Source organism: Chamaea fasciata, unplaced genomic scaffold (assembly GCF_029207755.1).
Source record: "Chamaea fasciata isolate MVZ Bird 193981 ecotype frontalis unplaced genomic scaffold, bChaFas1.0.hap1 SCAF_18, whole genome shotgun sequence".
NCBI lineage: Eukaryota > Metazoa > Chordata > Aves > Passeriformes > Sylviidae > Chamaea > Chamaea fasciata.
Window position 1 is genome coordinate 7139482 of NW_027094103.1, and position 16796 is coordinate 7156277.

A 16796-nucleotide genomic window follows, 5' to 3' on the forward strand; every position below is an offset into this window, starting at 1 on the left:
ATACACAGACCAAATGCTTCCAAAGGGTATGGCCCATTTTTGCACTTTTTTTTCCCTGAACTTTGCAGTAACAACCTCCTTGCTCGCACATACCTGCATTAGGAACATGCAGCTATGGACTCTAACAGAGGTTAGGAGGGCTCATTTACGCAGGTCCATGTCAGAGCTGGTGTCAAAAAAGATCCCATGTTGGACATTGGCACCAGGACAATTACAATCCCCCTGAGCCAGCATTATGAATCTTTATGCTGAGTCCAACACGCTTTTCACATCCACCATGTGTTCTACATTCCACCAATATCAGCCGGGAGAGCAGGTGCTGATTTTTAATGCCTATTTTGTTTTAAGCCTCCTTTCATCAGATTAAGGACCCCGCTATTTTATTTCACTTTATTTTTTCATGCTCAGTAATTTAGTCACACGCTAGCTTAACCGCAGAAGCTCTAACATGCTGTTAAAGCACCGTCACCCACCGCTATGCCAGCCGCAGAGCGCGAGGGGTCCGGGGCACGGCTCCATCCCCTGCAGATGGCTCAGCCCACAGGAAAGGCTGGGAAGCAAATGGGAAGTGGAGAGCAGCGCTGGAGGCGATAACATTCCCGGGGTGACGCCGGCAGCAGAGTCTGAGCTGCTGCATGCTGGCTGGGCTTCCTTTGCTGTCCTTCCTTCCCCAGGCAGGAGATGCTGGATTGGCCCTCGGGGCACAGAGCCCGAGGTGCCCCCGGGCTGTGGGGATGCTGCAGGGCTGGGGGCACTGCTCCGCTCTCCTCCCCAGACCCCCAAATCCCGACCTGCAAAGCGTGTCATGGGCCGTGTCCCTGCTGCTGGGAAGGATTCACAGGCAGAGAAGCACATCCCTGTCCCAGCACCAGCCCCTTCCGCCAGCTGCCTCCTCCCAGCCGTCAATAAACCATTAGCCTCGAGTCAACAGCGCTGGCTACGACACACAAACACTCCACCGCCTTTTTCATCCAAAATCAATGTTGTATTTATCTTCATTGATCTACAAGGAAACTGAATGTTTAAAATTACAGGGGGTGCAGGGGGGAGGACGGGGAGGGGGGGGGGAAACAAGAGTTACAGAGCCAAGAAAATAGTAGCGGATGGCTGAATTAACTAGAGAGAAAAAGCCCAGGATATATAAAACATGGACACTGAAAAATAAAATAAGGGAAGGGGGGATGGTACAGCAAGTAAAACATGGCAAAATTTACATATGGATGAAAAGTAAAATTGGAAATAAAAAATAAATCATGCCAAAAAGCAGTTCAAGGCAGAACCACACTGAAACAAACATTTGCTTATGGTCTTCATGTACTATAGATAATATATCAGAATTTCTTTTTTTTTTTTTTAATCAACCATTAGACTTTTTTTTTTTGCACTCCTAAAATTCTACTTTGTCTTGTATACAGATTCCAATAAGAACACTGCACAATTAGCACAAGGGGTCCACGGAGAATTGTCCTTGCTTGCCAGCGATCCTGCCCACAACACAAAAAAAGAGAAAAAAAAAGAAAAAAAAATAAGGAAAGGGTCTGCCGCATGGTACTGTGCCAGTTCCATCTGCTTTTGCCAGCTTGAAAAGTAGGAAACCAAAATTCCCTTCCAGGAGCGTGTGTCTTTCTCTTTCCTTGACGAACTGTCCCTTGTGTTTGTACAAAAAAATTCAGTCTCTCTTTTTTTTTTTTTTTTTTTTTGTTTAACACAAGCATCCTTCTTCCTGTTCACATGCCATTGCCATTCTGTCTCCAGAGCTGCGAGTTGGTTGTTTTTGGGTTGGTTTTTTTTAAATTTTTTTTTTTTTTTAAAACCTTCCTCCCCCCAACATCCACTAAGACCTGCCTCCGAGTTCTTGCATAGTTGAAGTATATATGCCGTACTGAGCTTTCTGAGAGTGAATTTCTGACTGTGACAAGAGTATGAGTTGTAACCATGTTAACAAATAACCAGAGTGGTTCTAGAAACCATTTTTATAAAGTCTACCTATGTTAAGAATTTAATATTGGTGTACATTTATATTAACAGAATATTTACAGTTTGTTTTCTTTTTTTTTGTTTAAAACAAGAAGTCAAAAAAAATTCCTCTTAAATTTCTGCATAATATAATAAGGCAAAAAACAAACAGTTTTGTACATTATTATTATTATTAATATTTTAATATATATCTGTAACTTCGGTTCCAAAGTACCAAGGTAAGTGATCAATTGGCCTCAGAAGGGAACCTCACAGTGGACTGTAAAACTACAGTATTTCCATAAATAATACTTTTAAGAAACCCTGGGTATTTTTTTCTTAAGGATCTGAGGCCTTTAAAATGCAAATTTAACTAAAAACAAAAGCAAAATTTCTTCTTTTTTTAAGTGAATAAAGAGCACAAAATTAAAAAAAATACAAATCCATTAAAAATGTTTCTCACATTTGGGAAAAAATGTACAAACTTGATATTCTTAACTCATTTTTTTAGCACAGAAACAAAAAACAAACCAAAAATCAATACCTATATATTAAATTCCCATTCTCAGCAACCTTCTTGTTGGAAAGTCCCCAACCCCGTTATTTATGGAAATGTGCTTAACTTCTACAAATTTTACATAAAAAAAAAACGTTTACAGCAGTGCATTTTGTAAAAGGTTTTCTTTTTTTGTTGTTTTTTTTTTTTTTGTTGGTTTTTTTTTTCCTGTTTGTGTTTTTTTGTTGTTGTTGTTGTTGTTTCTTTGCTTGCTTGCTTGCTTGTTTTATGTACAAGGTGAGTTTAAAATTCAATGTTGGGGACTATCGTGCCTCTACTTCTTTGGGGTTCCTAGAGGGGGAATAGTCCCTGGACTCTGAGTTTGTGAGTGGAGTAGTCCTGCGAGGGGAGGCAGGTCTGGTGCTGCTGGCTGGTACGAGAGGCGGCGGCGCGCTCAGCGCTGCGGTCGGCGGGTTCCTGTTCAAAATCCCGTTGTGCATGGCAGTGGATGGACTCAGTCTGGGGTAATGCATCCCGCTCAAATGAGGCATGAAGGATGGCACGTGTGCCAGGTGGCTTTCGATGGGGGACGAGTGCAAGTGGTGCATTCTGGCACGCTCAAGTTCTTCCCGTAAGTGCAAGCGCTCGCGCTCCTCCACTTGCCGCAACCGCTCCTGCTCTCGGCGGGCTTCCAGAAGGTTCTCGTGGTTGTAGTCGTGTGGCTCCCTGTCTCTGTAGGAACGCTCATGGTCATAAAAGCCAGAGGTGGTAGGAAACCTATGGATAGGATCCGTCCGGAGCTGGAAGTCCATTCGACGGTGCAGGTCTAAGCTCCGGTAGGCATCTCGCAACGGGTCCCTCATCGGGTCCCAGGAGAATCCGGGATGCGGCAGCCTCTCTCTTCCTGACAAAGGGTTCATGCCTATGAGCGGGGTCATCATCCTGCTGCGGTCCAGGACATTCATGTTGTTCATCTGGTGCACGCTGCCCATGGAGATGGGCATGGAGGCAGCCATTGAGTGAGGCAATGATAATCCATGGAGAGCGGGCGGTGGGGGATGCTCCACTGACCGGGAGTGCTGGGAAGGCTCAGAACCAACCACTAGTACATCACTGTCTTCCTTCCTCTCCTCCTTGACTTTGATGTCATTCTTAATCTTCTGGAGGTCGCTGGGAAGCTCTGTCTTTCTCTCCATGTCCTTGCTCATTAGATTGGTAAGCTTCAGGCTCTCACTTAGTGCAGGTTTGCTGTATGGGGATACAGACTGGATTACTGGCTTTGTGTTGTCCTCAGAGGGTCTCTTATCATGGCTTGGAGTTTCCTTCACTGGGGAACGGCTCTCTTTGATCTTGTGTTCAGCTATGGGCGGCTCTCTCAGGCGGTCAGGGTGCTCTCGCTCGGGCTCCTTGGACCTCTCCCTGTCCCCGAGGCTGACCTGCCTGATGGGATCGCTGGAGCTCTGGCTGTTGCTGCGGATGAGATTGCTTATCTGGTGCGTCACTGGGGCTGATGCCGGCGAGGATCTGTTCGAATGTCTGTTTTTATCCATGAGGTCTCTGTAAAAAGACAGCAGGTACATCCTTGGTTATGTGTGAACAAACACACCTGTGATGTTGGGCATGCACAGTGCTGTGCCCAGTTGTACTCTTTGAGATTGCTCAGGAAAGGATTTGGAAAGCTCTACAAACACCAGCTACAGCTGAGATGTTATGTTAAGCAATGTGCGCTAACTACCTTTACATACTTCAAAGACAAAAAGAAGTTAAATGTTCACAAATGTAGGACTAAACTGGATATGTGGCAGGAAGAATACTAATTCACCCTAAGACCATTTCACTGAAAAATGTAGGGAAAGAATTCTAGACAGCTGATTTTTCTTTAAAAAAAGCTTATTGTGTGTTCATGTGTATATCTTGCTGCCAGAAAATGACCTTCCCAGCTGTAAAACCTGGGTTCCTTTCCTAAAACACGGATCCAGGCACACAAAACAGAAGCCTACAGAAATGTATGCAGGTCGTTCCCAAGTCAGCCTCATTGACTGGATGCAGCTGTAAGGTGAAGCTGATTTTTCTATGGAACTGCAAGACTTTGTTGTTGGCAGCGCTTGCAGGTAAGCCAGGTGCTTCAGGAGAAACATCCTTGAATCGGCCACAAAACTGAGCAACTGAGCTGTGTTTCAAGAGGACCTGCTGTGATAAACAAGGGGTCTAATGACAACATCCACGGTTTAGAAAGAGAGGCACAAAGGTTTACATTTCCAATTGCATCTCCGCCTCTGAGCAAGCCAATTAGTCACAGTTAATCCCACCTTTTTAACAGGGGAATAAATAATGCTCACCTTCTAAAAGCACTTTGCTCTGAATGAGAGACACTTTAAATGCAAAATATTATCGTGTGATTGAGAGAACTGAATTATGCAGCTGAGAGGCTCACTGATGCCCAAGTTTTATGTTGTGTTTGGTTTTGAGAGCTATAAGACCTGAGTGCTGAAATCTGAAGGTGTTTTGGGGAGCTGTGTATTTATCCCTTATGATTACACTTGCTAACCCAGCTTTCTTCCTCTGTGGTAGTCCTGATTGCTGGTCTAAGATGTGCTTTATTAACACCATGGCCAAACAGGGATGCTGGGGACAGCTTAAGCTAAATTAATTGAAGTGTAATAGAGCTGTTAACCCCTGTGTGAACACTCTTGAGAGTAAAGTAACCTTGGTCTGCAAATGAATTCCACTAGAGCTAAGAAGGGATACCTTCCCTACCAGAATGAAATCTGTGCAAGCATGTCAGACAATTTAACATGTAAAGCAAGAAGATTTTCAGCCTATTGCTTCCATATAATCCTGTTCACAGGTACTGCCCAAAGATCTCATTAAAAGCACTCCAGCAAACTATGAACCCCTATCACTAGTCAAGCACACACATCTAAGACTTGCAGGCTGTTATTGCCTACAAAGAAGTAGCCTGTTGGAGACAACTGGGCTCTGAAACATAAAGGGTTTCACAGCTTCAAAATCATATAACTGGGAGCTAATGAAGTAACTATAGCCCAGGTGATACAGGCCTGTCATTGTTAATAAGGGCTTGCCCACAATGCAATTTTTTAAAATCAGTTTTGCTAATGGATTCATGCATGCTGCTCCAGATACAGGCATTTGCATTTTTATCTCGTTAATGTCCAGCTAACATTTGAATTCATCAGCATATCTGTACATTAATGAGAACTATGGTTGTCTCCAAAGGACCCATCACAATTTCAGAATACACAGCAATCCTAAAGCAGCTGCATTGAAAACAATGAAGTTTTCAGTACACTGAAAACACCCAGTTCCTCAGCCTGGTGCATTTTGTTACCTGGCTAGCAGGGACTGGGTTACTGTATTTCCCCAGAAGACAACTCTTAAAAGGCAAAGAGGAATTTTTTGGAGTTGCTACTACTTGTGCTTATCTGAGGAAAAGGCCTATCAGCTGCTTTAAAGATCAGCAACATTTCAGGGAAAACAGAAAAAACAAAGAGGAAAAACAGTCCCAAGGAGGAAGGGGCCAGAAGCCCCCAGTGCTCACCTCTCTTTGTCTCTGTCATCTTTGCTCAGAGAAAGATCTCTCTTCTCGGGCTCCCGCTCCCGCTCTCTGTCCCTGTCATGGTTTGTCACCGAGGAGCTTCGCTCCGAATCCGTGGGCTTGGGCCACTGGGGAGGTGTTGGGAAGGACGGCGGGGTCCGGTGGAGTCTATTCCATGGCTCATGGGGGTTATTGAAATTCTGCAGGTTTGGGCCATCTTTGTGAGTAAAAATGTTGTTGTGAGCTAGAATAATGGCAGGGGGAGGGAGAGTTAAAAATAATTCAAAGCAAATCGTTATACAGACATTTTTCACAATATTAGTCACAACCACAACTGTCCTTTTAAGGCTTTTCAACGGTGAGGGGGAGCTATTAGTGAGTGGACACAGATAATTCCAACACTGGGTGTAAGATCCACTAGCTCTTTTAAGGCTGTTGTTGGAGGAAGCTTTATACATTTCAATAACTCAGAGGCTACTGAAAATGCCCAGCTTCTCTTCTCCCCCCACCCCAGGCAAGGGCTCCAGCACAAAAGCAGTATTTTTCCTCAGCTCCTCTCTCTGGCAGAAACTTTAATTTGCGGGTAGTTACAAGCAATCAGCTGCCTGCAGCTGGGGCTTCAGGCACTTTTTTTGTTCAAGAACCCAGACTATTTGGTGGTATGTATGTGTGTGTATAAACACAGAGCTTGGCTGTAGGCTTTTCAGAACAGTCACTCTATTTTCCTCCATCCATCTTCAGCTGATTCCTGTTGCACCATGAGATGCACAAGCATGCTCTCTTATGTGCTCTCTTATGTGTTGCTCTCAAGCATGTTTCGCCTACAGGTAACATGTATTTGAAGTAGAATTATTTTATACAGGTAATTTAAACTTCAGCCAACAGTTTCAGAGGATGTCTACACGAATTAGAAGAAGTATCAATAGCTGCCCCACTGTGCATCTTCGCTGGTGAAGGGTGTTACTTTAGGTGCCCACAGGGTCCTAGAGCTTGGGGGGGGGTTTGCAGCTCCAGTGTCTCTCTGAGCACACAAGGTACCAACCCTCAGCAGTGAGGAGGCACAGAGCACAGCTACTGACCTCTGTGACATGCAGAAAAGCTCCCACCGCAGAGACCTGGAAATCTTAGGTGCAGTGTTTTCAGATAGGAGAATGGAGGTTAGGAATTAAACTTCTTTAAAAACTACCACCAGCTGCTGTAAATATTAGCATGTGGCTTTTCTGGAAGGGATGTTTGTCTGCAGTAACCCAGCCAGTACTTACTCAGAGCATGACTGCCTAATCCTCCAAAGGCATTGCTGCCTAAGTTCCCAAGGCCGCTGAAGGTGCTTGACCTGCTAAATGGATCTGGAAAGGCAAACAGGGATTTAGCAGGCATTTAGCCAAGAATGTTGGAGAATGAAACGCACCCCTCCCCTTCTTAACAGTTTGAATCCAAGTAGGATTAGGCCAGACTTTAAGCTGATCCTTCTCATTGCAAGGTTCTTTGCACAGAAAATTCCCATCATGTTAAAATGGAGAAGGGATTCAGTGCTCACTCTGCAAACAGGTGTTGTAATGAACTTCTGTATGCGAATCAGAAGTGAGTTAGAAATTAAGGTCTAATAGCTGAAATTAGGGTGGTTGCTGAGCTACAACTCTCTTTCCTTATCAGTACTAATAGTAGAAACATTGCAATTGCCTTGAAAGAAGAATCTCAGCAGGCCCCTCGGCCAGCATTGAGGAGATGACTGTCTTGTTCCTGCACTTCTTTTCCCAGTAAAGGCATCCATCACCAGAAGAGGTTCCTCTCTGAGAGCACATAGCTCATCTCAGGTTTCCACACTCCAGAGACAGCTATGGGTTACATCCTACCAGTGTACTTGTTTTCTTTCCTACTGGTCATCTCTAAACCACTCCTCCTCCTGCCCCACAGGCTTTTTGACTGTCCCTTTCAAGCCCTTAACTTGCCATGTTACAGCAGGAAATGCCGCTCTCCACTTCCTCACAGACACCACATTTAAAATATCAAGGCAAATGGCACAAATAGCTTGTATCTTTAAGCAAACAGCTATTTGCTTATTTACTTATTTTAAAACAGATGTTCTTGCCCTTCCTCTTTGATCTTAAGTGGCTGAGTGACTCGGTAGAGAGAGTTAATTTTGACAGAATGTTCAGGAATGGATGTAAATCTGTGTATTTGCAAGAGAAAAAACACCTACTGGGTCATGTGGCATGCCACATGTACTGATTGGATGAATGTTACTAAAACATTAATCAACAGAGCTTGAACTTTAATTGGCAATGAGCTGCTTGTGAGTTTCTAAAATGAGGAAATTTGACAAAATCAGGCTCTACTTACTGCCAATTAGGAAACTGAAAGGCTGGCAAAATGTGCAGAACATCTACTTGCCAGGAACTGTTCCCTGAACTCTTTTAAAGAACCTAGTCAACAACTTTCATAGGTGGAAAATGGTACAGGAGGAGCCCATTTTAAGCTGAGGCTTGTCTGAGGTATCTTTGCATAAATTTCCCCCATTTCTTCAGGCACATTCAGGAGTAAAGGACTCATCAGGTCACATTTTGGCTCCGGTGCAGTGTCCCAGCAGTGACAGATGCAACAGCTCTGCACTGCCCTCTCCTTTGGGGGACAGTGAGGGGATGTGCTAGGAGCTGGCAGGGATGAGAAGCTGGCCACTTCTGGATCCTGAGGCAGTTTAAGCCTTTCCCTCCGCTAGTGCTACAGTGCAGGACCACACTGAGAGCCAGGAAGGGGCAGAGGTACAGAGGTGAAGGCAGGGTTACTTACACTTACCTGCCAAGTGGTTCGTAGGCAGGAAACTGCTGTGGTGAGGTGAGGGACCAAAAGGGGTGGTGGCTGGATGTGTTGCACCTGTGAGAACAAGGTCCCTTTTTAGTTCAGGGGCAAGTGACTCCTTGTATACACAGAGCTCCTGGCCATCGCATTCAAGAGCTGGGTGCAAAGGCCACATTGAAACAACAAAGGCAGGGGAAGACCCCAAACCTCAGTAGAGTGAGCAAGAGGCTGGATTTCCCTGAGGAGTCTAACAGGGCACTAGGAGGCAGGAGGAGACCTTGCACTGAGAGCTGCTGCTTACCTGGAGTAATGAGGACGCCAAGCTCTTTGTCTGACATTTTCAGTCATTACTCCATGTTTACATTAAGAAGGGTCAGCCCAGGTTATGGGCCCAGACAGAAGGTGCTCAGAAGTGACTGATTAGAGTCTATATGAAACACCAGTTAATGACAGGCACACAGGGAACATCAATCATGCTTCTCCCATGAGAGCTCCAGCTACGCTCTCACATCTGTCTCTGCATCCACAGGCTCCCCCGCTGGTATTTTTTTCCCTTTCCTAGACACTGCTCCTTGCCATGGTGCCGTGCTTCCTCGTGGGAAAGAACACCACTGCTCAGCATGCTGGATTACACGAGGCTGAGGAGATGGGAAGGAAGGGGGTGAAACAAGCAGGTCTGCCCTGTATTTCAAGGTGGACCAGGCTCATGCAGAAAACTCTGCTCTCCTTTCAGAGCAAAAAATGAGACTTTTTGTTCCTCTGCAGTCAAGCATATGTGAATCTGAACAGGCTCACAACCTCAGTGTAAAGCACTGGTGTCACCTGTCACTGGGGTACTTGGTCAGCCCCTGACCTGGCCTTCCTTGGAGACAGAGCCCAGCCCCTGATGGTTGCTGTGAGACAAACTCGTGTGTCCAGAACATCAGCAAACTGTGAAACCTGAGGGGGAGACGGAGCTCTGCGTCCCTCACCAGCTTGGGCACCTCAAACTTAAGCAGCCAGAAAATGAGTTGAAGAAACATAAGAGAGACCACAGCAACGAGACCTATCTAGTACCTCTCTATAAACATTCTGACTGCTCCAATGCTTTAAGATGGATGGAGACTGTCATCTTTCTAATCCTTTAAGATTTCAGAAGGTGTATAATGGATGGGAGATTTCTTCAAAGGAGACGGCTTACAAACTCCACTACATGGACTGATAATAAAAAATCCTCTGGAGAAAGCCAGGAGCAGCATTGCAGGCTGTCAGGCAGTTATTAAATAGACCGTCTGCCAGGCAGCCCAGCATCCGTCCTGGAGACAGGTGGCCCTAAGATAACTTATGTCTCCCCCAGTAACCAGGCAATGCAGCAGAACCAATGATTCACATCAGCTGCACACGTGCTCAGTAAGGTGAAAAGAATGCCTCCGATATTCCAGAGTAAAAGATTTATTCCTCCACGTATTCCAGCTGCAGTGTTTGCTCATGCTGACAGCACTCTTTACCTGGATTTACCGTGCGATGCCTCTTGTGATTAATAAAGTCACAGACAAGTTGTTGTAAGGTTGTTTCTCTCTACTGAAAGTTTTCTATTAGTTTGCCTTCTTTAATGTTTCTATTTCATACTATTTTCCCTCTTGCTATTATGAATGAAAAGCAAGCCATACTTGCATCTTTTAAGGGAAAAAACTCCAGATACCAACTGGACTGGTGCTTTTCTGCCTGTTAGGGTAACTCTGTCCAGAACAGTCTTCAGCAGCAAAACCAGACATGAAACAAGATTCTTGTAATGGCAACACATTGAGGAAGGAAACATCGGCCACAGGAAAACAGCCAGAGGTTTGTAAATAAGCTGTGCTTATGCATCCAAGTAGATGCAGTAAGTATCTTGGCCTTATACTATCAAAACACCTTTACAGAGACCAAAATACAGGGTAGCACCCTACAACGTGGAGCTGGTACCAGCACTGATTAGTGTGTGGTAGATTAGTGTGTGGTAGAAGTGTGCATTTAATGCTCAAGAATGTCCATCCGCAGACAGAGCAGAAAAACAGACTGAAGCACTGGTGGAGTTCCTAAAGGTTATTTGGCATCTGCATTTGAAACTCAATTCTCACAGAAATTTCAGCTTGATCATCATCTGTTGCTTTTCTGACAGTTTTAGGATAGAGTTCAAAACAGTTCTAATGTCATTAATTTCAACAGGGTTGAACCAAGGCTGAACATGACCATGTCTGCATTGAGTTAGGGTGATTGTGCAATACTGCAACATAAAACTGGATAACATTAGGGAAGATAATTACATTATCTGCCAATTAATGTCATACATAAAGAACTAAGTTACATCTCGTCAATTGATGCAGCTCATTCAGAATGCAGATTTTGGCATCTCAAACACAGAGAGAAAATGTGAAGAAGTTGAGGGGAAAGTTAAGCTTGGGAATAAAAACAGGACTTGGCATTTGGTAGACAGATGTCCACATGAACCCACACTGGCCTCCTGGACCAGAATGTGAGAGCTGCAGTCTCCCATGGTCTGAGCCATCGAGAACAACACAGTGAGGGTTACTGTCCTTTGATAATTGCATAATTGTAATCACTTCTCCAACAGATTGGAAAACAATCCATCAGTGTAAAGTGTATTTGATTCTTTGGGGCTTTTTGTAAATTCAATTTATCATTTTAGGCCCCAGACTTTGCTGAACTTTGTAGCATGTAACAAATACACCTTCTGTGATATTTTCAAGGCTGTTATTGAAGTTTTCCTTTTACAAAAAACCCCTTGTTTTCAGAAAACAAACTGAAACTTGGTGAGTGGAGGAGCTGAGAAGAATAACATGGCAAATATAAAAGCAAGAAAGAGACTGGGGCCATTTCCAATCCTCTGCAATGGAAACATTTTCAAGTGTTTTGTCAAAATCGCTTTTAAAAATCACTCTATGGCCTATTAATCAGGCACATAAGAACCAGCTGCACAGACAGGACTGTGAGCCAACTGCTGCAGCTCAGTGATGTGCAGAGGATCCTGCACTGGAGGTGGTGGCACAGCCCTGGTCACAGCAGTGTCTCTGCACCCCTTGAACCAACCTTGCTTTTATTTTTGAGGCATATATATAGCTGTAAAGACATGCATGACATACACTGACTGCTTTTTGTATTTTTTTTTCTTTTAAATCAACAAGGAATGATCTTCCCTTACCTGTGGTAGAAAACAGAGGCCTGGCAAGATCTTGTGGGTAATGGAAGCCTGGAAACACTCCAGGGGCAGGAGGTCTGCTGAACAGGTCAAGTTTACCACCTATCTCTAGCTTGTGGGGATCCAGCTGCATTTGCTGTCAAATGATATAAAACCAATCTCATTATACATTTCCTTTTTTTATGGGAGAACAGGAGAGGCAGTGAAGGCTCATTCCTCCTTAGCCCTGCCAGGGAGCATTAGCAAGATGACAGCAGCGTCCCCGGTCACACAGCACAGCCGCGGTCATGCTGTGCAGGCTCTGCAGGGCCATCCCACCCCACAGCCTCTCAGCTGCCTGCCCCATGCCAGGGTAAGGTCTGCAGGCAGCACTCAGTGCTCTCAGCCTGACAAAAAGACCCTGCAGGCAACAAAGCTGCTAACACAAGCCTCAGGAGCCGGGTCATGGGCTCTGTTCTGCCTCTCCAGTTTGAGAGAGACGTGCCATACTGTGCCCTTCCTGCAGCCGGGACAGCTCAGTGTGCAGGCAAGGGCCAAAGGATGAAGGCTCTTCCAGAGGCTGTTTTTATCCTTGCCCTGTAGAACTGTGCATGACCAGAACTGCACCTTAGTCATAGAAGCCTGTCAATAGCTTAAAGATTATGTATTTGCTTATAAAAATACATGGACATACACCCCTATCAGAGGCACTCACTTAAGCAGAGAATAACCTTCATTAAAGGGACAAAAAACCTACTGCAGGAGCTATGAAAAAATAAAATCTACATGAGTCCCTTTATCAGCTATTCTACCAGCCATAGGGAGCCTCAAGCCTGCAACAGCACCCCAGGGTATCTAGATCCTGTTACCTCTTGAGTGTTAAACCCCCTCCTTCTGCCCACCACCACAGCAGCACAGGAAGCCCCACAACCTGCAACACTGATGTTATCAATCTACTCTCCTGCTCTCTGCTCTGTAATGTTCTTCACTGCATTGGCCATTTCATTACCTCCTCCACAGGAGGTACTAATGCAGAAGGGAAGCGACATAAAACGTGCATGCTTTGTAAAAAAAAGATTGACTTGGGGAAATTACTCTGCTCCTCACTTTCCTCCCCTCTTTCTGGCTGTACACCCTTCCACCCAGCTCCTCTGCCCTCGGATAAACTTTACAGTTGCTACAATAAATGTTAAAGGAGTGTAAGTCTTAGTTAATCAATACAGGCAAGCTTGAGAATCACCACAGTAACTGCTTCCTGCCCATTACTCACTCAAATACAATCTGTAAGCTAAAAGACTTGGCTTTGTTCCAGAAACCATGTGAATTACCTTTATCTTTTGCTGGTGATGGTAGATCTGCCAGGCGATCTGTACATGAACCGCACACCACTTCCCGGGTTTCTGCAGTGGAAAGCACAAGAATTTAGATTAATTTATACGTTAGCAATCTACATCAGATAGAACATTTCATTTCCCTTACTGTCAACCAGGCAGCTAAGCAATGAGAAAGGCTGATTACTAAAATGGCACAATGGGTGATCAACATTTTCTTCTGTACTGCAGCAGATGATGTTTAAATTAAGAAGGAAACAGGAAGAATGTGGGATATCTTCCCCATCTCATGGACATCTGAGATCCTGCCTTGTTCTTTCCTACTGGCACTCCCCCTTCCCAAATTGAAATGAATGGCAGCAAAGAACAGTATGCCATGCTTAAGAGAAAGCAATGAATGGTTGAGAGTCCTGTTTCTGAAAAGAGCCCTGTTCATTCACCCCTGCTGCACTGCAGGCTAAGTCATGCGTGGTTATTACGGCTACTGGCTTTTAGGGAGGGAAAGGGTCGGGACAAACAATCCCCCGGATGAGCAGTGCCACAGCTGAACAAGTCCCTGTTTTCAGCTGAGCTGTGGTACTTGCTGTTCCACTGTTTATGCGGAACATCAGCACATTGACCCAAGCCACCACCAATCTGCGCACTGCTGAATGTCTGCCCATGCTCACAGTCGTTTATTTCTCTGACCCTCATTTCATACCGTGAACCATTAATGCACATAAATGTATGCAAAATAAGGCCAGGATTCAACCTAAATGTTATTAATCAGAAGTGGCAGAGAGCTAACTGACATTTTGCTTTAAGTAAAGGATGAGCATGAAATTTTCTACTGAACATTTTAAATTTCAAAAGCACATGCACAATATTCCAAGTGTCTGTGTATAAATATGTATATAAAATCCCCCACAAACCTTACTTACTCTTACTGGAGGCCTATAAGGGTCTGACACCTATAGAAAAAGCAAAAATAAAACAATCAGTCTTTCTCAAACTAGCCAATATACAGAAAGGTGGGGAACTTCCTTCCTCTGAACAAGTAAAAGCATTTATAAAGCAATGTTCCAGAGAAGTCCCCTGTGACATGGGAAACCTAAAAGGCTTAAAGAAGGTTTAAAACTTCTCTTTCATTCCTTGAACCAAACTCAGCAGAATTTTATGATAAACAAAGCAGCTTCATGCCAGCAACTGAACAGTGCCAGTGCTTTTCTGAACCTTGTAATTATTCTGAAATGGAGCACATAAAACTACTCTCCAAGCAATACTCAGAGGAAAGACATTGAAGGGGTTTCCTGCCCCATTTTCTTCTGACTTTTGAAAGAAGCCAATACATCCCTCTGAATTCACAACTGCTGGAGATTACTGTCTCACCAGAAAAAGACAACTTCTCTCCCCACTGCATGTTCTCAGTCTAGAAGGCCAATTTGCTCACCAGCCTGCTCTCCTTTTTTTCTCAGCAATCACTGTGCTTACTGTAAACCCAGAAATGCTGAAAAGAAGTTTATATGTTGTTGCCTACCCCTGGAGTCTTCTGCAGCAGCGTATGGTGGACTGTGCCTGGTCTACCTGCTACATCGATAGGGTTTGAAGTCTGAAAGACAAGAAGAAAGCGTGAATAATACTGTATCACACCAGTGGTACATTTAACATCTCTATCTGATGTTAACAGCATTAATTAGTCCATGTTTGCACTGCGCTTTGAACACGCATATTGCTACATTAGTGCTAAATGTTATCTCTTACTGACAGCCAACAGCATTTAACCACCATGTCATTTATTATTATTGAGCAGCAGTAACAGTATTCCAGTAGCACCCCTAAGCCCCGCTGAGATTGCACCCTGTTGTGCTGTGCATGTGTATGGGAAGAGACAGTCCCTGGCCCCCAAGCTTATTCTTTAGACAAAACAGGCAGGAGGTAGGAGAGAGAATGAGAGAGGTAGCCTGACTCCCTCCATTTTCCAGGCAGCAACCAGCCCAGCAGTCGGGAACAGAATAAATCGAGCATCCCAGTTCCATACTCCACACACTGGACCATGGCCCCTTTCTGACTGGGGCCAGGTAACACAATGTCTGAACCAGCAACAGCCCATCTATTTGCTTCAACAAGGCAAAAATGAGAAACCTTAGAAAGTGCTTGTGGGCCTTTTATAGCATTGCATTGTTTACCCCATCATTCTCCAGCAAGAATTAAACACCTCATTGAACGAATCCCTGTTCCTCCTCCGCCTCCTCCAGATCCCACCTGTTGTCCTGTCCTAGATGATCCCCAAGAACTCGTTCATCTCCTCACCCCGGCATTCATCCATCTCCCACTCCCAGAGCAACTGCACCTGGTGCCTCTGCACAGCTGAGTGCAGAGGGGTTAAACCTCATTCCCCAAGAGATTCTTTCACTCATGTTTTAGGTCAAATTATGGCAGATTTCAAACAGTACAAGGCATGAGTATAATCCTGGGTGTGGGAGGGAAGGTAGGTTTTAGTTTGTCTAAGGCTACATAACTTCCAGACCCATTAAAAAGTGAATTCTCGTGTGTGTGTGTGTAGGTAAGTCAATGCACTCCTCAGGCAGATCGGAGCTCTCAGGGCCTCTCTGACAGCTGAGGTAGATGTAAGGTGGCAAATAAGTTACAGCTTTCATACAGGCAAGAGCTTTAAGATCACAACATGTTAATAGCATGGTGTCATCCTGTCCCTTTGTCCCCTGGAGAAAGATGTGAATGCTTCCTCCAGCAAAGTAAACTGAATACTTCTGACCTTTTCAAGTTCTTAGCTTGTGAGAAATGGCCTTCGGGAAACTCACTGAGAAATTTACCGTCAGCCTGGATTTATGTGCAGTGGACTCACACGCACAGCTGTAGGCAAATGACATGGGAAGGGGAAAAACAAAACCAAGATCTCTGCTTTGGAAAGCAAGAAGTGCAGGAGTCAGAGTGCCAAAACCAAATCATCAGGTCTGCAGTGATTATGCAGGCTATAGTCAAACAGCCTGGGAGGGAGAAACCACGGAAGAACGATGCAGTAACGATGACTGGAGTGGCTTTGCCTTGAGTTCAGCTCTGCCTCCTCTGGGAAACTGGAAAGCAATGTGCCAAAGCAGCAGATCCATTTCTCAATCTATGCCTCTCTTTTTCAGATGTTACATTGTCTGTAAATACTGCACTGTGCAGAGATCAAGTGATGTCAGTGATTAACCACGGCACCAGAGTGTGACCTTGCACTGCTTAAACTCAAGCTAGCAAATGTTGATGTATCTAAAATGAATTAAAAGGTACTTATAACAGCACTACAAACTGCTTAAAAATGTAAAGGGTCTGTGCTCACTTCTTTCTCACTATGTAACTGCTCCTTGGCCTAACGGTATTTTACAGCGAGATCTGTGAAGCTCTGTAGTGAAGACAGAAAGCAGAAGACGGTGCCACTGGTGCCGCAGCCGCTCCTCATGAACAGGAAGGAGCCTTATGGCAAAACAGCCCTGGCTGCACGTGAGCAAATTTGTCCAATTCCAC

General features: G+C 44.7%; 1 protein-coding gene across 21 annotated transcripts in view; it reads right to left on the bottom strand.

The window, feature by feature from the left end:
- Positions 1-1313: 1313 nt before the first annotated feature.
- Positions 1314-16796, bottom strand: part of FBRSL1 (fibrosin like 1) — a 503666-nt gene continuing 488183 nt past the window's right edge. For 15 of the 21 annotated variants that reach the window (XM_066199921.1, XM_066199919.1, XM_066199914.1 and 12 more), the window contains 8 exons: positions 14809-14880; positions 14204-14242; positions 13290-13361; positions 11986-12118; positions 8802-8879; positions 7271-7354; positions 6012-6252; positions 1314-4009 (listed from right to left, as the gene is read on the bottom strand). In XM_066199921.1, the coding sequence (XP_066056018.1) occupies positions 2776-4009; positions 6012-6252; positions 7271-7354; positions 8802-8879; positions 11986-12118; positions 13290-13361; positions 14204-14242; positions 14809-14880 (1953 nt within the window). In that variant the 3' untranslated portion in view covers positions 1314-2775. The remainder of the gene's footprint in view (positions 4010-6011; positions 6253-7270; positions 7355-8801; positions 8880-11985; positions 12119-13289; positions 13362-14203; positions 14243-14808; positions 14881-16796) is intronic. The other 6 variants (XM_066199911.1, XM_066199930.1, XM_066199931.1 and 3 more) reach the window with 3 other exon arrangements.